The 21,504-nt window shown below is 41.3% G+C and overlaps 1 protein-coding gene across 2 annotated transcripts in view; it reads left to right on the plus strand.

Moving 5' to 3' along the window:
* Positions 1-21,504, plus strand: part of LOC138064278 (atrial natriuretic peptide receptor 3-like) — a 49,496-nt gene that overhangs the window by 11,078 nt on the left and 16,914 nt on the right. For both annotated transcript variants that reach the window (XM_068926058.1, XM_068926060.1), the window contains exons 3-4: positions 272-438; positions 18,555-18,690. In XM_068926058.1, coding sequence (XP_068782159.1) covers positions 272-438; positions 18,555-18,690 — 303 coding nt within the window. The remainder of the gene's footprint in view (positions 1-271; positions 439-18,554; positions 18,691-21,504) is intronic.

Genomic DNA, 21,504 nt, shown 5'->3' on the forward strand with positions numbered 1-21,504 from the left:
TCTCATGCTTAGACTTGAGTCCACCCTTTAAAAATAAGCAAGTGCAGCATGGGAGTAAAGTTGTCTTTCTGTTTGCATGTTTACTTCACAGCTGTCACATCAGCCGTTGCTCTTTGCCCTGCTTCCTGCACTTCCTCGAGTGGGTTCAGTTCTTCCTCATACTTCGCTGTCTCCCCTAGGGAAAGGAGAGGGGTCTTTCTGATGGAAAAAGGAAGATGATCCTTTAATGGTGCCCAATTTGGTGTTGGAGATATGTTTGTTTTCCTCCTAGGAAATGGCTCTTGGAAAAGAGGAGACAAACATGACCTTGAAGCCAAGAAAGCATACTCATACCTCCAGACTGTCACTCTGCTAAGAACAGTGAAACCTGAGTTTGAGAAGTTTTCCTTGGAGGTGAAAAGTTCTGTTCAGAAGCAAGGGCTGCATGAGGATGATTATGTAAGTACTTGTTTACAGGCTTCAGGTTTTAGCATCTTTAAAAACACTCTCCTAATTAAAGCAAAAGCAGCACTGAGCCCTTCTCAGGTCAGAAATACCTTGTTTCAGTTGTGAAAACTCACTGTTGCCCATGTAATCTCCTTTCTCTTTCCTTGGCAATATGTGGTGGGCATTTTTTGGTTTTGTTTTTTTTGTGGGTAAAGTAAATATCAGCTAGAATAGACCTATGCGCAATCATCCATGACCAGTTGTCCTGTGTTCAGGACAACTTTTTTTTTTGTCTTCTCCCAATACTTTTCTTCAGTAAAAGCAGATCTTGGAAAATTACACTCAGTGTATTGCATAGAATGATGAAATTTTTCTTGAGGCTAGTGAGAAATACCGTCTTGTTTCCCTAGTAAGCTCTTTAAAATTGTTATTGTTGTTTATTTTAAACGGTCTAAAATATCACTATAGTCCTTGCAAGCCCTCTTAAACCTAGGGGAGTTCCAGCATCTTCTAGAGATGGGTAGAGGAAAGTGTACGTTGTTATTCTTTTTTCTCTCCAAATGCAGGAGGAAGATTCCTCTGAAAATTTCCTTTGAGCTACAGCAAAGCTAGTTCTTTAAGCATATTCATAGAAAAGTCTTTGGTGGAAGCAAGAATTTATAGCACATACCTATAGGAATTTTTGCATGCTGATACAAGTACTTCCCTGATAGTCAGCCTTCCCCATAATAGAGAGTAAACTTTCCAAATGTGCTTAAAGAAGCCAGCCTTGAAAAGGGTTTCGTCACTACTTAGCTGTAGGAAATGAGAGCTGTAATACAAACAATTCAATAGGGAAAAATGACTGTCAGGGGAAAAGCTTTAATTTGTTGCAGTTAAGCCTGGCACAAAACTTCTTTCACTGTCATATGTGCTTACCAATAGAGGAAACAATGAGCTGGTAAAGACAGAAGACATTTTGGCTTCATAGTATAAGGTAATATATTATGTTGTTTTTTTCAAGCTAGTTCAAATGTTGCTCTGAAAGGTATTCTGTGAATTAAGATGCTGCAGCAAGGGTAGATTTGCTTGAAAGCAGGCTCTTGAGTGAGAGGACAAGAACTGAGGCATCCAGAGCACGTGTGTTAACACTTAAAATGAGATGTGGGGAGAATTTAGGTCCTAAACTGAAGAAAGCAACCTGAACCCCTCATTTGCCAGCTTCCACTTAGGCACTTACCTCAGCTCTTTGCTTTAAGCATTGTGTACCCCCAGGTGGAGGCATCATCCTTGATTAAAAGCAAAACCTGATGAACTTGAAGGTTGTGTTAATAAATTATCCCTCCTGCAGTTTGTTGCATAACCTCAACTGTATTCAGAAAACCTGCACTAGTTAGAACTTTGATGTATTTTATTTAAAATGTAATGTTGAATCACATCAGTGGCTTGCATTTTTACTGTAAAGTTTCCAGACTCTAAGCAGGCAGAAACAATCTTTTGTTGGCATTCTTTGCCACAGGCTAATAGAGAAACCCCAGCTGATAAGCTCAAGGTGCTGCTCTCTGAAGAACCTGCTAAATGAGTTTTGAACAAGGCACAGGACTGTGCTTTGTGCTGTTTTCCCTTTTCCCTCTTGTGTGCCCTTTTGCAGATGTTACTTGGCAGGACATCTACCTTGAAAACCTGCTCTTGGTTGTGGTTGTTGAGAAATGTAATTTTGTATATTAAAGATCCAGTCACCCCCAAAGACTTCCAGCTGTAGAGTTTTGTAGCATTTCTGGTTCGGGCAGCGTGAAATTTTCCCATATGAGGAGCACTGTTAATCCGGCCGAGGGCTGGGGATCTTGTGCGCAAAGGTCACAGGTGATGGTCGATGTTAGAGAGGGTAATTTGAAGCAAGGAGGAGGGATGCTTCGGTAGGATGCAGACCCACATCAAACCATGAGCCAATTCAGCATTGGTGCATGCTGAGATGCAGTGGTTTCACTGGATAAGTACGAGCCCTGTTACCTTCAAGCAGAATTGGATCTGCGAGAGATCAAATCCCCCAGTGCTGGCAAGGAGAAGGTTTTGCTGGCTAATGTGTTTGCTGGGGAGATTCCTTGCAAGTCTGTGCACCTGCTGCCAGAAGTCCTCTCTTCTCTTTTCTTCAGTCCATGCCTGCTTGTGCAATCAGACCTGTGTGCTGGCAGCACTCCTGGCTGTCCCAGTGCGGCTGCATGGGTGCCTGGATCCCTGCTGCCTTCCCTTCTTCCCTGGCTGCAGATGCCTCGTCCTTTTCCTGCGTAGCTCTGCGGGCTGCCTCCTCCCATCTGCCCTTCTACCTGGCTGGGCACCCTTTCTTGGTCCAGAGCTGTTCACCTTGTTCCAAGCACTGCCTTCCCCCGAAATGTCCACCCTTCCTAGGGCCACGCAGTGGCGCTGGATTCCTGCTGGCATCGCTGCTGACTTTTATGCCTCTCCCTGCTCTTCCTTTCCCACCTAGCTTTCTGTACCCTTCCCAGTCTCTTCTCATTGCCTTGGGGCAGAGAGAGAACTTGTGATATATCTGTGCCTACTGTAGTTTCCTACCATTTGAAGTGGTAGTTCTTGGCTCAAGAGATCTTGCATATCTCCTCGTGGAGACCTCAGGGATTTGGGGCTCCCCGTTTAGGAACTATGGATCTCAGCTGCTGGGAAAAGAGATTTGCTTTCAAATGCAGAATTTCCTGGTATTGCACTGATGCTTAACATGTATAGATCTCAGCAGACCCTCCCATATCTGCTCTCTCATAGCTCCCTAAAACAATGGGGAATACAAAACCTTTTTTGAAGGGATATTCTTGGATTGAATACAGCAAAATAGCTCTATTACTTCATTTACAATGTGTGAATTTTAATAATCTGGTCTGTTTTTCACATTTATGATGATTTTGCATTTCCTCAGTTTGGACAATGAGAAAGAGATGGAGCAAATTCCCTTAACTGATTGTCTTGCTGCCACGTTCAGAAGAGAAATGTTTCTGGGATGTCTTGAGGCTTAAGCTAATGAGGAGAAATAAAAAGCCAAACTGAGGTCCAGTACCTTCCTCTCTGAAAGATGTGTGCGTAGTGAGCATCTCATTAACAGTACTTCTTTTAGTAGCATGGAGAGAAAGTGGCAATATTTGCCTCATGGCATGCTGACCATAGCTGTTTTCTCCAGGAGAAGCTTGTTAAGTAGAGGTTGCTCAGCTGAGTGGGCTGCAAAGTGAGAGAGACTGACTTTTCTCTGCTGGATTCTGCTCTTAAAATCAAAACCTGTGAGAGAAGGCAGGTCTTTGTCTTTGGTACAGTCTATCTCAAATCCTGTCTGCGAGTGTTGAAACAATCCTCATCTTTTTCTGCAAGCCATGTCCCTGGAGGACAGATTCAGAAAAATTTGGATTTGAAGCATTCAGTTCTGCTACTCTATGTGGATTTTTCCAGTGTTGCTGGAAAATGAAGCCCTGGATATATGGCCTAAATTATCTCACAGTGACCTTAACTAAAACAAAAGCAGTTAGTGCTGCCATTTTGTCCTGCCCTCTTGCCAGCATTAATCCTAAAGGCATTATTATCTACCAAAAAAGAATATCATAAAAATGGAAAATAACCAGATGACAGAAGGAAAGATAAAAAAGATAGAAAGGGCAAAGTCCTAAAACAGCAGTTGTCAAATTGCTGGACTGAAGAGCACATATGGCCCTTGGAGAAATAGCAGGTCAAACAGTGTTGGCTATCTTCATTTCCAGCTGTGAAATTACACAGAAAGGAGTGAAATTCAGGGAACGTGTTCTGGATACTTCTTTCCCAGGTCAGAAATTGCGGTTTCAGTAGGGATGTTATGTTATGGTGATGGGGAAGGTAGAAGAACCTGCTGTTTGTGAGTGGGTAGAAAGCGTTGGGGAGGCAATTTCTCTGACTTCTCGAGGAGTCTCTGTTCTGAAGCAATAAACTTCCTTAAACACCTTTTAACTAACCCCCACTGAAAATAAGAGTGTCAAGGGGTTCCGAGAAGTTCTGGCAAAGCATCTTAAAAGTATTTGGGTAGGTAGTAACTGCATGGATAGGGCTAAAAAGGATGATATTCCCTGCCTGCAACGTCCCATTGCAACAGCTGCCTGACAGTCAGCAGTGCCTGTTAGTAAATATTATTATTTTCTTTATTATCACTTTCTGAATTTGAAAGCAGTTACTGTCATGTTAATGTAAGCCAAAGAACTGGGCTGAAACATCAGATCTGCTCAGCTCTCACTTCAGCATTTAACAATGACCTGATTACTTTTTCAGTAAACATCATGTAGTTCTCTAGAAGGTCTGGCCATTTTTTTGTACCTTCCTGGAGGCTGTCCTCTTTGATTAAAATAGCCAGAGGTGCAATTCTTTCCAGAAATCCCTTTAGATTGGATATTCAGGTATAGGGACACTAGAATCACTTTAATTTTGTTACAGAAACTATAGCATTTTTCTCACCTCTGTAATGTTAATATATTGCCAATTACATTCCATTGTCTTGGAATTTATAAAGCAATTGAGATCCTCAGTTTAATAGCAACATATGGGACAAACTCTGCTCACAGATCTTTAGCATAGGTCAGGCAGACAGCAGTGGGAATTACATGCATTTATTTGAAGGAAGAACGTGAAACTATCTCTGAGTTGGTGTGTGAATAGGTCCCAACAGATGCTCTAGTTAAAATGTTTATGAATAAATAGTGTTTCAGTTAAAGTATATGCATAACCCATTTTTATTAAATAATGCTGAACACTAGATGAATTGGTGGTAAGCTGCAGTTTGAAAGTTCTTAATGCACCTTCTGTTCCTTACTCAGGTCTAGAATTCAATAAATGCTTTTTTTACGTCTGACCCAGTATTCTGAGCGGGGATGATTTTACAGCCCAGGATATTTGCTCTTCTGAGGTTACAGACCACCCATGGCTTGTTTTTTCTCTTCTCATTTAAAAGCTGAAAATTAACTAATTAAATACATATCTCTGCTGTGCTAGCTACATGGTATCATTGTTTGCTAGATAGACGCGTGGGTTTTATCCTATCCACAGCCCTTTTCGCAACACTGAAAATGAACAGGAGGAAAAGGGAACTGGAGTCTGATTTGCCTATGAAGTTTTATCAGTGAAAGAATGTCAGAGCCTATGCAGAGCCTGAGCTACATAGATTAATTAGTTAGCAAGATGCCATTACCTATTAAAAAGGGCAAATCTGTGACTTTTAACATTTTCAGCCCTCCTAAATGAGAAATGGCCAGCGTAAGAGCAACTGTTCGTGCTCCAACAGTTAACTACAAAAGCTATGTGGGAGGTAGCTGTACTCATAAAGTTTATCAGCTCATCCATAACATCCGTGCCAGACTCTTCCCTGTGTGTATTCCTTACGTCAGCCTTTTAATTAGGATTGTACACCAGCTAAGATAAGGACTGGGAGAAGCAAGCAATTCAATAATGTCACTGAGAGAGATGGTAGAAGTGTAACACATTCAGCAGTGTATGTCCCACTTGTCTTTTTCAGGCACAGCCAGGCAAGATTAATGACAGTCAGGCTTTTGTGTCTCTTCTGACTACACCAGAATGGGATTTCTTTTTTAAAAAAACTTTGCCAGGGAATAATTTGTTCAAATGAATAGATCTATTCAGCTGCTGGAGTGCTTTGCTAATTGTGTTCGAAAGAATAAAAGCAAACCACAAGCTGCTTTCAGCAGCAGGAAAAAATGGGTTCACATGCCAGCTTACTTATAAGGTAAATTCTATTAGTAAAACACATTTAAAATTTTTGAGCCCAGCTCTTCACCCTCTGGCATTAATGAGAGTTTCATTAGTTTCTGTAAGGGCAAAGTTGAACTCTGGACTGCTGAATTTGGTGAATATAGCAGACGTTTATTTCTTTGCTAAAGTTAATGCTTTCTCAGTGATATGAAAGACCGTAGTGTCTTCCACTTTGGTGTCTTAGGCAAAAATATGGAGTAATAGAATCTTATTTGCAGTTAACAGATATCATAGAAGACAGGAAAAGAAAGATATTGTTCTTCTCGCTTCCAGTTAGTTTTTCCTACCCTGTCTAAGCATATTTTTGAAGATGTCTTAAACCATGAATGAGATAATATAAAACTGTAGGTATATCTGAAAATAGTAACATTTGAACTCTTTGGGAATGTAGAAGTTTAGAATTGATCTTCGTATGTATGTTGTATATTTTCCATAGCTCCGTGTTTTTACTTTGGTTTCACAAATATTCACATTCCACTTTACTAAACAGATACAGACATTTATGGGCAAGGTAGTGTCCCTTTGAAGTTCTTGCTAGAAATGCACCTTATTTTCCACTAATAAAATGTGAAAAATGTCTTCCAGTACAGCTCATAATCTGTTTTTGTTTGCAGTGTCCTCAATGCTATTTGCATTGCTAAGCTAACGAGCAAAAAGCTGATGTGTCCATTTGAGGTCTTGTTTTTATTTACATTCATAGGAATTTTGCTGTGGATTTTAAATGGTCCTCAGGTTTGGCTCTGTGGTGTTTGAATGAAGGCAAGAAAAGACTATGTACCTAATTTTGCACAAAATGAAATTTTAAAAATGGAAGAAATTTGCAAACTGACTTTCCAGCAGCTAATACCTTTCTCTACAAGCCTTATTCCCTGTAACTTGTGGAAATGGCACTCAGTTGAAAGTTTCTTTTTTTAATTGAAAAAGATTCTAAACTAAGCAAGGCATAAAGTAGAAGGTTTGGGTGAGACTGGCCTGTGTCAAGAGGCTGTTGGTAGCGAGCAGCACAAGCAGGCACAAGCACAAGCAGGGTCCTAGGCCAGCAGCTGGAAGCACTTTTCTTGTGACAGCCTTGTTCTTGCTTGGATGGTAGATTGGCTGCTCCAGCCTCAGCATTTTGGTCACTGCAGAGGATTACCTCAATTGGTAGCTAAAGCTGTAGTAAAATAGACTGCATTAAGATTTCAGTATTTGAAATTTGCCGGAGCCAAACAATTTAGTCAGAGTTTGATCAGGAGGGTGACAGGCATGAGAAGAGAGGATTCTCATTTGTTTCCTTTAAGGACACAGATGAAGGTGCAGGTGATACTTCAAGGCCAGAACTGCATGTACATCGTTATGTTTTCTGCCCATGAGTTCTGAAGTCTCCTCCACAGAGGCATTCCAGCTAGATCTCACATGGAACTTGTTCGGGAAAGCTTTTCTGTACTCGTTTTAGCTATAACTTTGGTGAAGGCTATCCTGCATGACAGCAGGAGAAGGTCTGACTTTGTGACATTCAGGTGATAGGGTTCCTGAAAAGTCTTTTGGACTTCCACCATACAGGTGGAAAACAGTAATACAGTCTGTGATCTTCTCGTGCAGTGGCACATTCATTTCTTACTGCTGAGCGCCAGGAGGTTAATATATCACTGAGAAAGTTGCAATCAAATACGAGGACACATCAGGCCCTGTGTTTGTGTGAGTGAAGTTACCTAGGTGTATGACTTTGCAGAGAAAAGACAGGCAGCAGAACTTGGACCTTGTCAGCCTGGGATGTGAAATAAGAGCAGCATACAGCTCCAATTTTTTTTTCCTTTCCAGTGGATATCTAGCAAATCCTCCAATGTGGAGGGGTTAATACTTGAGGATGGACCCTTTGAATAAAGGCGGTGGTGTCCTTGTGCACAGAAGGAGCCATAGGAATCCACTCAAGGATACTCCCAACTTTCCTTCTCTCTTCCATAGAATTTTTTTCATTAGGAAGAGAAGCCTGAAACAAAATCAAAAGGTTTAATCCATTCCCAGAAGAACTAATATATCAAGGCAGATTGGAAAGACAAGAATTGTCTGTGTCCCAGAGCAAATGGATAAGAGGGGGCATGAGAAAGGCATGCGGGACAATGGGAGGAGGGTAGGTGGGAACCTCTGGCTGCCCTTTGCTCAGAATACAAGAACAAGGAGACATTCAGTAGGCAGGATATTTGCATTTGGTGGGGTATGTGTTTTCAAAATGTAACCAGTTAGCCCACCAGACTCCAGACCGCAGGATACCTTAGAAAGTAAAATCTAGTGGGGAGCTCAAGGATTGTGCAGTTAATAGAGAAACAAGAATGCCTAGCACAAGAATGCAAGCAAACATCTTGCTGCTGGAGGTTGGGAGGACGTGTTCCATGTGCGTAGCTGGAACATCACTGCCCACTGACCAGTACACATGAACATCTTTTGAGGTAGCTGCTGTACCTTTCCTTTGGCATGCTAGGGAATTCCTTGCAGCAGAGGGATGGTTAATCAGCCAGCTGAACATCTTCCATCACACTACCTGAAAGAAAATAACAAAAACAAGTCATCAATTTTTAAAGTATTTGGAATGGAAACATGATTAACAGCAGCCTGAGGGTTTGCGTTAGTTCCATGCCATTAAGGTTTACAAGTTCATATGCCCATTTACCCTGGTATTTAATAAAAGGATCATTTGTCATAGCAACCTCAGCTTCAGGTGGGTTCTTCTGGCAAATGATTTACTTCTAGCAGTGAGGTACTGCAAGTGTTCACAAATCCTCCTGCTCCCCAAGCACCTAGGTTTCCACTCCAGGGCATGCACGCCCTGGGAGGCCCTGCAGCCAGATGGTTGATGTCAGGCAGGAGAAGGGTGGAGTTCACGTTCCCTCCAAGAAGAGATTTCATCCTGAATTTCTTTCATGCTGGCACAGCAGTATCAGCCCTGGGGCTTTTAAGATGAAAGGGGGCAGTTAGTGGTGCTTTCTTTCAGGGGATTTGAAAAGATTGGCTCTTTCTGGGTTTTTGTACCAAAAAAGAAAAACAAAACAAAACCCCCTGAATGTGTCTCCATCCAGCAACAGAGTTCATCACGCGAGTGTGTGAGTAACAGGAGAAAATCAGTCCCTCATTTTCCACCTTCTCTGCTGGCAAGGGTGAGGCAACATGTTGGTGCTTTTGAATCCTGTTTTTGTGTGTCTTAATTTCTCTCCCTGTTGAATAAGAAGCTTAGATGACTAATCTCGGCTCCAAGGGTACTTCAGAGCTAAGCACCACGTTTGGCTGTGCCTAAATCATCTGTGTTTATCCAGTCCTTAAGACGGTGTTTAAAGCAAATGCTCTGCTGGATAGCCTTTGCTAACCTGTTACAACACAGAAATACTATGGTCCTTTCACAATGCTGCGAGCAGATGCTCATAATAAACCTGTGTGGCTTTTTATCCTACCTATTGAAGGTTTCACTAGCCTGCACTCATAGGATTTATTCAGAAGCTAGCAGAGCATAGTTAAATTCAGTTTGAATGCACGAGTTTCCACAACAGTAATTTTTCTGAGTTTTTCATTAGAACTGGTGTGATCCTGAGAGTTTTCAGTGTAGAAAGTAAAGTATTTCCATGATTTTTGTTGTGCGGTGATAAAGTTAGAAACCCAGAGTCCAAAACAATCACGCATGAATGCCCTTCCTGTTTGTCCTAGCTCTGCATTTATTTAAAGCAGTTAGCTTATTTTAGCAAGTGGAACTGATTTTTTCAGATGAGTGACTCTGTCATCCTAAAAAAATGAAATATGTTCCTATTGCAAAACAAACTTGCTCGCTGACATTTTAAACTTAATATTTAATGAAAGTACTGGTTTTGGTTACAAGATATTAATCTGCAATTAAAATGTTCCAACTGTTGCGTAATGCTAACTTAAAATGGGAGTATTTGTTCCAACTGTAGAATAGGTTATCATCAGACTACCAGTGGGGTCCTTAGTACTTCTATTCTAAATAGATTTTTCTTAATTTTTTCTGTCTGTTCAGCTGAAAAGAATGACAGCTGTACCTTTTAGGATTAAAATCCCTTCAGTGGCCAAGCCATGATGCTGTAATACCTTGTGCTGGAGACCCTTTGCCTTGGTCACTTATCTAGAGTTAGAGATTTATTATACATACGGTGAAGCATATTTCACCTTAGCTGCCGGAATGTATTGATGCATTCTCTGATTCTTTTTCCTTGATATCTGGCCTAGGGTCCTTACAGCTGAATTAAATATATGAATATTGCATATGTAAAGTAAGCATACAGGAAACGTATGCATCCCCTAAATGATTATTATGTGGGTAGTTCAGTTCTGATACAAAACAGTGCTACTCATTAGCTGCATTGATTGCAGTCCTTTGAGACCAGTGTTACAATACAGAAACCAAAGCACGGAAGGGTAAAATGTCCTGTATCAACTTGTACAAGATTTGACAGAGCTAGGAATAAAACCCATACAGGTTTGCAGGAGGGAAATCCAGTTCCAGCGAAGTTCCCAGTCCCTGGAATGGGGCAGTTTTCAGCTCCCTGTGCTTTGGGCACGTTGTTGGAGGTCCGAGGGGGGTTCGAGGCCCAGTGATGTCAAGCCATGAGTTTGGTCCAAAGTTTGTGCAAGTTAGCAGCAATAAGAGCCCCTTGATGTGAGGTGACTGTGGTTTATGCTGTAAACCTGCTGAGCTTGAGATTCCCATTTCTGTGTTTATTGCAAGGAATGGGTTCTGGCTATATCTAGAAGGCTTTCTGCATGGCCTATTGACAGCAGACTCTAGGGATTTAAGGCTGTTTGCTGGATAGTCACACAAGAGGATTGCAAGCAGTAAATTAATAAGCAATGGGGGGCACTCACCAGTACTGCCGTGGAGTGATTCTTCCATGGGCATGTGTGTCGGTGGTTGCTGTACTGTTTTAGCTGGCATTTTACGGTGCAGCTCCCCTGCAAGCTAGGACTGAATAGGTTTGGACTTCAATTCACAGCTGAGACAAAAGAGCAACTTGTGGCTGCCTCAGCTGGATGACACTGAGTAAATCTACCAGTTTTTCAAGACCTAGGTATTAAGAAAAACAAAGAAGAGAGCACAAAGAATAGGTAGGAGATACAAGAGTGGGAGGGCAGGCTTTACATTTGGTTTTCTTTCCCTAATGAGAAAGTAACCTTCACTGACAAAATTCCTGACCTCCTGACAGCTTTTTAAAAATAAATTCCAGACGTTTGTTGTTCATTTCTTTTTATTTCAGCATAACTTTTTGTGGAACAAAGGGCCAGCTTCTGACCTTAAAGCAGATAAGGAGTTTGTTACGGTATTTGTCGTCGGCGGTATTTTAGTCCTATTGGATTAAGCATTCTTTTGCCTAGGTGTAACAAGGTTAGCAGTGGCTTCGTGTGCCCGGGAGTACGCGTCAGCCGTGTACCAGCTGAGTCAGATGTGCTGGTGAACAGGGCAGGCAGGCAAAGGCACAGTTGCTTCCTGAAGGAGAAGGGCTTAGCCACAGAAGAGAATCTTTGTGTCCAAACTGCACAGAAAGCAGTGCCACGAGAGGAGCTCTCTTGGATCTCCTGGCCACGAGCCTCCCATAGTTAGTGCTGCTGACTTCTGGGGAGCTTCGCGTGCTCCAGCAGAGCAAGGGGTCATTGGTAAACCCCATTGCAAAGGAGCTCCTACAGCCAAGAGCCTGCAGCGCAACTGGCTTTCTCTACTTTACACCACTGCTGTCGGCAGCCGCAGGGAAGGAGGCATAACCACTGTGCCCAACCTCGCAGCCTGCCTGGGAGCACCAGATACCCGTGGTGTGACAAGCCACCCCCAACTGATGTTGCGTGCTGAAAAGTGCAACAGTATTTGAATAAATCTTTCTAAATTATGTATAATCTTTTACTGTTATGTAACATCTCCCTTCTCATTTCCATTCCTGCAGTCTGTTTCTAGCTAAATGTTCACCCTAATGAATATTACTCCTCTTTGTCTAAGGAATGATGCAGGATCCAGACCCAGAAAACAAATGAGACTTGGGACAGTTGCCTGTCCTTTAGAAAACAAAGTGTTGAGCTCGGGCCTAATGTTTTCTTGAGCAGACATCAGTTAATTTACGTATTTATACAAAGCTGGTATCAGGGAATACAGTGGGTGAGAGGCTGTCCTTGGTAACATCTGCATTGCCCTGAATGTGGCATAATGCTGTATATTCTTTTTCAGTGGTGAATTAAATACTGAGGAAATGGCCTTCTCTGGACAAGACAAGTTTTTCTGTTATTTTTCCTCTTTTCCTTCCTGTTTCTTTGAACCTCTAATGTTCAACTCCATTAGGGAAGCAGTGTGGTTAACCAGGAGAAGGCTCTATTTTTAGCATGTAAGAATTTAAATGTACAGCTCTGATTAACTGTTTTGTAGCTTTATCTCCCTTTCCAGTGTGGGGTTGGTTTCAGTGATGTGATCCCTGTGGGAGCAGGTCAGATACCTGGTTGTGTGTCCATGTCAGTGGCTACCACCCTGCAAGACATTATTTATGACAGCTGGATAGGTGAGCCCTATGGCTTTGCCTTTACTACCTTTGGGAGTCCTTGAAATGCCACTCCAGATGCATAGAGCTGTTATCTGTAGATCAGGTTAGGAACTCTGTCTGCTGCATAGCAGCATTAAGAAATCCTGTGGGGAGCTGGACAGTGAGTTAATGAGGCAGGCAGGCAGAACAATATATGACAGGGTTAGTGGTGGTAGGACTAACATGTTGCTCCAAAAATGAAATGGACGTGGCATTGCAGCTTTGAAACGCACTTCACGTACTTGCGGGTAATACTCAGATGTAAGAGTATTCTTCCCTCAGCTTCCAAGTCTCAGTCTGCATGCTGCCTCATCTAGAGTTTCTTGTTAAGTTTATACAAACCACAAATTTAATGTAAAATTATTTTGAAACAGCTATATTTTATCTTAAAAAAAAATAATTATTAAAACCTAATCAGTTACATCTGGCAGTGGTCTGCTGTATGGAGATCATGAGCACTTTTGTTCTGGATTTGGGCAGCTCAAAGCAAGAGTACAGCAACTGATCAAGGAGCTGCTGAGGGCCCCTGAGCATCCCAGAAACAGAAGGAGCGCTTGGCTCAATGACAGCAGCAGCAGCAGCAGCAATGTGCCGAATGGGAATGTGTGATGTCAGTGAATGGTGCCAAAGATAAAATGAGGAGTATATTGCTAGGTAATGTGTCATTCAACAGTAAACAACCCAAGATGTGCGTCCAGAAATGGATGAAAAAATTTACTGCATGAGTTTCTTGCAAAAGCTCATAAAGGAAGGACAATAAGTATAATTGGCTTGTTGAAGAAGGATTAAGAAGAGATACCTGAGAGTTAAATTACAGCTGCTTACAAAAAGACTATTCCATTGAGATACACTGAAACAGAATAAGGTAGTAGAAAAAACTTCACCCTAAAACATTGGATGTGTTGCCATGCTGCAGAAATCCATGGTCAAACACAATGGAAGAACCAGTTTGGCAGGAGACTAGTTTGAAGTATGATATATGTATAACTGAAATATAGTTGCTATATTTGAACTATGTTGCTATTATTTTTGCTGAGTCATATTATAGTTGTATAGCATGACACAATATTGTTAAAATTCAGAGAGTTCATTTACAGCATTCATAGTTCTGAAGATGTGATTATAGTGTCAAACTTCTAAACTTGATTGTTTTTAAAGTTTCATCCCCATGGACTAATCCAAAAGATACTGAGCGTTAGCTCACATTGTTATATCCCTGTCAATTAGTAATTAGTAAGTTAGTAAGATGTTTGCAAAAATCTGGGTACATCCCATGCAGCCCCCGGAGTCCTCAATGATTTTGGCTGGGACTGTAGTTTGACAGGACTTGAAAAGCAGTGTGGACGTACTGGAATATACATTCAGACAGACACTGTAGGGGATGTTAGCTGTTTGACTTTGCAGTAGGGGGAAAAAAAAAGTAATGATCCCCCGCCCGCCCACCTAGCACTGAAGTGGTATGAATTGCTGTAATTGCTGTGCTTCAGACCTGGGCAGTTCCAGATGGAAGAGAGTAATGTTACTTAACAGTCTGTGGGGAGGATACAGAAAATTATGGGTCCTGTGTAGCTGAAGCTTGGCTGTCTTCCATGTCGGTAGTATTTTGCATTGCTGTGTATGCTGTTAACACCTTGGTATATATGAATAGTGTGGTCACACTATAGCTGCTTGGGGAACTATAACTTTGAACTGTGTAAAATTTATTCATGTGATTTCCATAGAGAGGGTTTTTCTCTAATGGATGATGGTTAACTAGAGTAGAAAGGTAGGAAAATAAAAAGAAAAAAATGTATGTTTATCTCATTCAGTTTTCCAGCAGCTACCTTATCTGCTTTTAATTATCCTGTACCTTGATTGGGATGTGAATGTGATATGGAAGGTATCGCAGGACGGGGAGTTCCACATACTTGTATTGCAGCCTCCAAAGAGGTTCAGCAAAGTGGCAGCTTTTCTGCTGCCAGTCACATTGCTCGTGACCCATTTTGGTAGGGTGGCTGTGCTGGGGAGTCAGCAAGATTTTAATAGACCTGACTTATTGACAGTAGTCATAGCATTTTGAGTTAACCTCCCCCTTGTAATTTAAAAAATCAACATAAAACAAACTGGAAAATACTACCATCAAAAATGTCTCCTTTAATTGGAGCTCAACTAAAAGAATTATTGGTTATCTACAAGATTAGGGGATCTTCAAAATCTTAAGTGGTGTAGGGTCTTCCTGAGGGCTATCTGAGGTTAAATCACACGTTATTAGCTACCATGGAGACCATCGAGCCACCTGTGAAGACACCTTCACAATTATTCTGGTCCCCACTTGACACATTCATGGAACATCTGCTTCTTCTAGTGCTTTAAACCTTTCGTTCCCGCAGTAGTATACTTCTTGCAGCAAGGGAAGAAAACACTATTTTTTATAACTGCTTTTAGTGACAGATATTCTAAAACCCAAAGAAACACAGCCTCAAAAAATGTAAAAATTGTGGGGAAAAGTTTGATATCAATCTGTTTGGTCATTTTTGATAAGTGGTCAAGATTTTCTAAAGATATTGATGGTTTAGATACTTCAGTTTTGGGATATGCATCTTGAGAAGCTTTGGTGACCCGATAGAGTGATGTCACCGTCTGCAATTCAGGTGTCTCTTTAAGTTAGTTCAGGCAGCACACTCAGTCTCAAGTTTCTTTTGAAAATACTGCTGAGTTTTTTTTTTTATTTTTCTTCAGCACACACACGTACAAATTTAATGTTTAGATTCCTAAATAATGTTAGTTACAAATTATATGAAACTTCTCAAGTATACGTAGGCTGAAAACTGGCACAAAAATATTTTGGACTGACTGTAGAACATAAGCAATGTTGTTTGTGTTTTTTTTTTTTTTTAAAAAAAAGGAGGGGGGGATAAAAATGAAGAAAAGCCTTTTTACCAACAAGATACATGAGGTACAACAACACTCAGAACTAATGTTATCCAAAAGAGAAGTCCTGGGACACTGTTCTAGTGCATCAGGAGTGGTATCAGATACACCATCTGGCACAAATGTTGCACTCATTTTATTCAGCAGGTTTGTTGTAGGCAATCTTAGTCACAGCAACAGGCCTGCAAAATGAATCTGAATGAGCAAATAGAAAATGGAACACAGAAACAGCAATCCCTTCAAGTTGTTAAATAGCTATGTAATACTTGAATATTCCTCCCGTCTCAAATGTTCTCTCCTTTCTAGCTTAGAGCAGTCCTGAACTCTGTTGATTACACATCATGCAACCCATCCTCTGTGCAGGACCATACAACTTCTGAATGACCCAGCAAGATGATAGGCAGGAAAACTTTATGCTGTTCACAGTATCCTATGTCCCCTTTCAAAAACTGATGCTTGAAAACGTTACTGGTGAAATCTGAAAAGCAGCCAGTGTGCCCAACATTTGCTTGGCTGGAGAGTGCTTTCCAGCTGCAATTAGTAAAATATTACTCTTTTCCTAAAAGATTTGAAATGGTGTAAATTACCAGTAGTTTCACCTTCCTTGACAGCGTAAGGGAAAGTGTTGGTTCTTGTACTGGAGGAACTGCAAGGTGGTGCAGATGATTTTCTGATGATTTGCCTATGCGATTTCAGGACTTCTGGCCAAGGGGCAAGGCAGGGGACTGCAGCAATACCCTCCCAAACTGCCAGGCGAGTTTTGCCAAGGCTCATTTGGCTAATCTTCTGTAGCATCTACTGGAGGGTTTTCAGGGTTGCATGGATAGATTTCAGATTGAGCAAGTTAGCTGACCAAACAGGTTTTGACGGTTGCTGTGTTACACTGAGAGGTCTTTGCCATGGACAAAGGAAGCAACAAATAGCTTTCCTTGAAACTCATGCCAACCACAAGCTGTAAATCAGTCAGCAGGGAGGTAAAGCAACCAGAGAGACTCGTTCTTTCTCCTCCTGAGAGAATGAGTGTCACATCATGAAAGCCCATGTTTGATCCTCCACAGGCCACTTGGACTCAAAGGCTGGCACATAAAGCAGTTGTCCGGCTTTGTGAGTTGCTTTTTTGTTTGTTTGGTTTTTGTCTTAAAAAATTAATCCCCCACTGGCAAAGCCTGTTTAGTGTGCACTCTCTCCATCAGCTCTTACTATTCCACCAAAAGGTTGACTTTCACCTTCTCTTTTGTGCTTTCTCTTTAGGTCAAAATAACTTCAGCTACCTTTTTAATCTTTGGCTGTCTTACCAAACTGAGCTGTGCTGCGCCTTCCATTACACTGGCGGCTTTTTCCCTAAATTTGTGTTGCATTTTCTTAATGAAACATAGATCAAAGTAATGTAAACATCCACTTTTAAATGTCAGAGAAATTTAAACTTCCATATTATCGGTGAACAGGTTTCATTCTCCTTACTGTTGGCAACCAGTTGAAGAGTGAAAGAATGTCTTGTATGTAATTACATAACCAGGAGCTTGGTTAGTTCTGCTTGGCCAATCAACTATGTAATACTTTTTATCTGTGGAGCAGTTATTTACTTAACTGGCTACATCTTTCAGCTTTTTTAATGTCCAGCTAAAACTGTGGGAGTTTGAGCAGTGCTTTGTTTACCAACATTTTTTAGTTGTTTAGATACACTGAAATTGAAGATAAGCTAAATATTGTTTCTAACCGGGAGCATATTTATAGAAGGGTGTTGTTCAGTGGAAATGGCAGTAAGAGGCCCCATAATGTGCTACAACCTTTGCTTGCACCTTTGCTAGCTTCAGCACACGAGGCACTTTTCCAGTGTAACTAAACTATGAGCAAATGGGAACATCCTTCTTTCAGTTGAAAAGATAATTAATTCTGAATTATTGTGCATCGAGCCAGGATGTGTTGCAGGACGGAGATGTGAGTTGTTGCTTAGAGGAGGGGAATAGCTGTGCTGTTCAAGCCGCTTGCGTATCTGCTTCTTGGTGATGGGTCTAGATCTGAACTCAGCTCCTACTGCGGTTCAGTGCTTCATCACTGAGGTGCACCTGGCTCGGGCAAACAAACCCATAATGTTTGTGCAGCACTCTACTTTAACTGCTGTTGATATTCAGAGTGGTGCAGGACAAAAGCCGCAGGCTGTCTGTGTTGACTCATGGAAGACGTCACCGGTTTGCAGCAGTCTCCTTATATTAGTGTTAGAAAGCAACATTTCATTTAGTTCATGTCATTTACTGAAAAAAATGATAGAAGATAGGAAACTGTTCTCCTGGCAGCCCCAGAGAACACATTACTGCAGAGGGTAAGCAGTTTCCTCCATTGCTCGTTTGCTAGTGGAGAGATGCTCAGCTGAGCAGGGGCCAGAAATAGAAGTGGTAATCATTAAACAAGCAAATCCACCAGTCAGAAAAACTTATGCTCTCCAAAAAAAATCATGGCAAAGCATATTTCCCAATCCTGACAGGTGCTAAGTCCTTTGTGCAGAGGGAGGAGGACGTTCTCAGTGCTGTGGGATGAGGTGCTCAGCACCTTTCAGAACCCCATGCGATCAGCAGCAGAATTTGTGCAGCTTGGCATGGGAACTGTGATCAGCAGATTTCTCCCCTATCTGCAGAAATATTCAGACACAACATTGAAGCGCGATTTGAATGTTCAGAATAGCAGATAGTATAACTGTTAACTTTTTTTGACTATTTTTAAAAGTGGGTCAAAAGTTACACTTTTCTTCTTGCTTTTTTTTTGAGATACATTCCTTTGTGTTCCAGCAGTTGAGAAAATAACCCTTCAAATTGGTCATTTTGATTAATCTGGAGATTCTCTCCAGTTAATCAGTTCCATAGGGAAGACAGATGTTTTTCATGTGACAATTGCCATTGCTTTTTTTTTTTTTTTTCTCCTTTTTAGGTGAACATGTTTGTGGAAGGATTCCATGATGCTATTCTTCTTTATGCTCTAGCTTTACAGGAAGTCCTGAAGTATGGTTTCAGTAAGAAAGATGGGGAAAAAATTGTTCAGCAAACACGGAACAGAACATATGAAGGTAAGAGTTAACGTGGAATTCCAGCTTTCAGAGACAAAAAAAAATTCAGGTCTTTACTATGTGCAGAATAAGGACCAGTGTCTATGCAACTCTTAAATGAGAAGCAAAAATCCATATGAAACCATACACATCTTTAAGGCTGCCTCACATAACAATCTAAACTTTTTTTGCACCATCCCTTGAAGTGTTATTCGGCTCAAAGAACTTACCGTTTAATGACCCTCACTGATGATGTAAAGAATACCAATAATTTTCTCAGGCTCCTTTGTTTTTGAAAAGATTACAGCTGCTCACTTTACTCAAGTGCATCTATTAGCTCTCAGATTGCCTCATTCTTTCCATTTGACTTTTTTATCTTAAAAGGCTGGGAATGGATCGAAGCAAGCAGGTGCCAATTTTTTATTCCTTGACAAGGCTGTTTTGGGCCCTGGAAGGATTTCCTCCCAGCCTCTTTCAGGACCTTTACATGTTATCTCAGAGGCAGCAGCTGAGTAGTACTGTGACTTTCTGTGCCTAATCCTGTAGGCTGTGATTCCACAGTGCAACTGGCACATGGATGTCACCCTACTGATGTAAAGCTATGTGAGAGCTTTTGCCAGGCAGGAATAACTGAGTTCTGGCATTGTTGGATTCATCTGTCATCTCTTATAATATTCCAGTCTTTTGGAGTACAATTGATGAGATTTCCAATGGAAATGCCTAAGAGCAAGAAACGTTCTCCCTAGATAAGAAGCCAATGATGAATTTAAACATGTTAGAAAAACTCCGTGGCCAGATTCTCTGCTCTAAGAACACACACTGGACATAGTGGAGGAAGGCAAGAAGGACAGTGGCTGAAAACCTCTTATGTTCTGAAATTACGGCTGAACAGAAAGCAAAACAGCCCACAGTGTGGCTTTAGACAACCTTGGGATTGCTTTAAATGATGCTGGCTGCAGTCATCCCATAAGGACCCCTGCACCAATTGGAGATTGTGCTGAAAGCTACATTATCTCCTGTCTCATCCATGGCTTCCCAAAACACGCTCCTTTAACAGAGGTAATCTGATGTCTAAGGATTTGCCTTACTGTTTGCCCATCCTGTGTATGAACAGATGCTCCAGCACAGGCTGTCTGTGTTTTCTTGCCTAATTTTCTGCTCCAGAAAGCCCCCAGATGAAGTGCCTATGCACATCTTTTATAGCACCATGTGCTCCATGCAGAGGAGAGCACAGGTTACACGATAGGTTCTCGCACCTTACTTGTAAAACCAGCCAGGAGGAAAACAATGTTCTCTTTCCTCACCTGTGAAAACCAGTTTATTGTTGCTGGGTGACCTGTCACAGCTATTCTGAAAACACAACTGCCAAGTTGAGTTGTGAGGGCATAGTTTGCAAGGTCAAAATGCCGTGCAAGTTATATGCCATCTCCAACCTGTGGCAGTACTTTGCTGGTCTTGATTTTACAAGGATAGGCCTGATTTAAGAAGCCTTCCACCTGGCTTTTTGCGATCCGGTCCTTTCAGGAAAATCATATCCCTTTATCCTGTTTGTAAGCCCCTCTCTAAAATGAATGCAGCATCACAGCATACAGTCCATCTGTACGCTTACCAGGTCTGTTGCAGGACTGAGGCTTTATAATTCACTTAAACTTTTTCAGGCCTTGATCATCAGAAATATAATTGTTGCCATTAATTTGTAATTGCTGACATATAGATCTCTAATTGCCTGTGCACGTCATCTTACAGCTGGCTCTGAGTAGGTGACCTATCAGAAACCCAACTGAATGTGGATGCCATTTCATGCAGCATTCACAGTCCCAACTGCCAGCCACAACTGCACAGACAGCAACAAGTACTTAAGAAAAGAAGGCTGAAATGATCAAAATATTTATTGGGTTATACCAAATAGCAGAAATACCAAAATTTCTGGGTTGTTAGAGACACCTTGATATGACTGAAGTGAACATTTTGTGAGCGATATTTTGATTTCATTAAGATTTCCTCTGAAACTGTAGCAACATTTTCAGTATGTAAGTATCTAACATAATATAACAAAAAGATGGTCCAGATAAAATCCTTCTAGATTCATCCAAATGTCGTACTACTTTGAGGTTATTATAAAATTTCCTAAATATGCTTCTTCGGGAACAACGTTTTAGGAAATGTTGAAATTTCAACACTTTGTTTTGCTTCATATCGCAAGTCAAAAAATTAGTGTTTCCCATTAAAAAAAATTCCATAGGAAATCTGCTTTTCAGCAAGTTCTAGTACCTACCTGCAATAATTCAGTTTTGGCTTTCTTAGGCCAGGAAGGTGACTGTTCTGTATACAGCCTCCTGTCAGATCCAGCAACCTGTAGGCAAGGACATTGCAGCTCTTTATAGTGGCGTCTTTCACCGCTTTCATAGCGAACTACGGAACGCCCATTCTGTCCTCCTGCAATAATCAAATTGCAGTTGTTTGGTTACTGTACTGTTATACTTGAAACTAGATGTTTGACAGTAAATCTTTTAATTAACAGTGCATATGCTGAAAATCACAATAGGCTTAAACGTTCCTGATATCACTCTGTTAAAGTGGAAACAGAGCAGATAAATGTAGGTGTGTCAATCTGTTGAAGGCTTACTATTCTTAGGTATGTTGAGGGGAATTTGCACTCTAGCTGAATAGCTGACCTCTCTTTTCTGATTTTCGGTCAATGGGAGCCTGATTCTCTACTGCTTTGTGCCTGGGGTAGTCACATAACCTGTGTAACATGGATATGAAGTGATGCCTGTTTGACTTGCACTGGCTTTGCACAGGTGTAAATTGCTGCATTTGGTGTCAGGCAGTGCA

This window comes from Struthio camelus, chromosome W (genome assembly GCF_040807025.1).
Source record: "Struthio camelus isolate bStrCam1 chromosome W, bStrCam1.hap1, whole genome shotgun sequence".
In the NCBI taxonomy this organism is placed as follows: domain Eukaryota; kingdom Metazoa; phylum Chordata; class Aves; order Struthioniformes; family Struthionidae; genus Struthio; species Struthio camelus.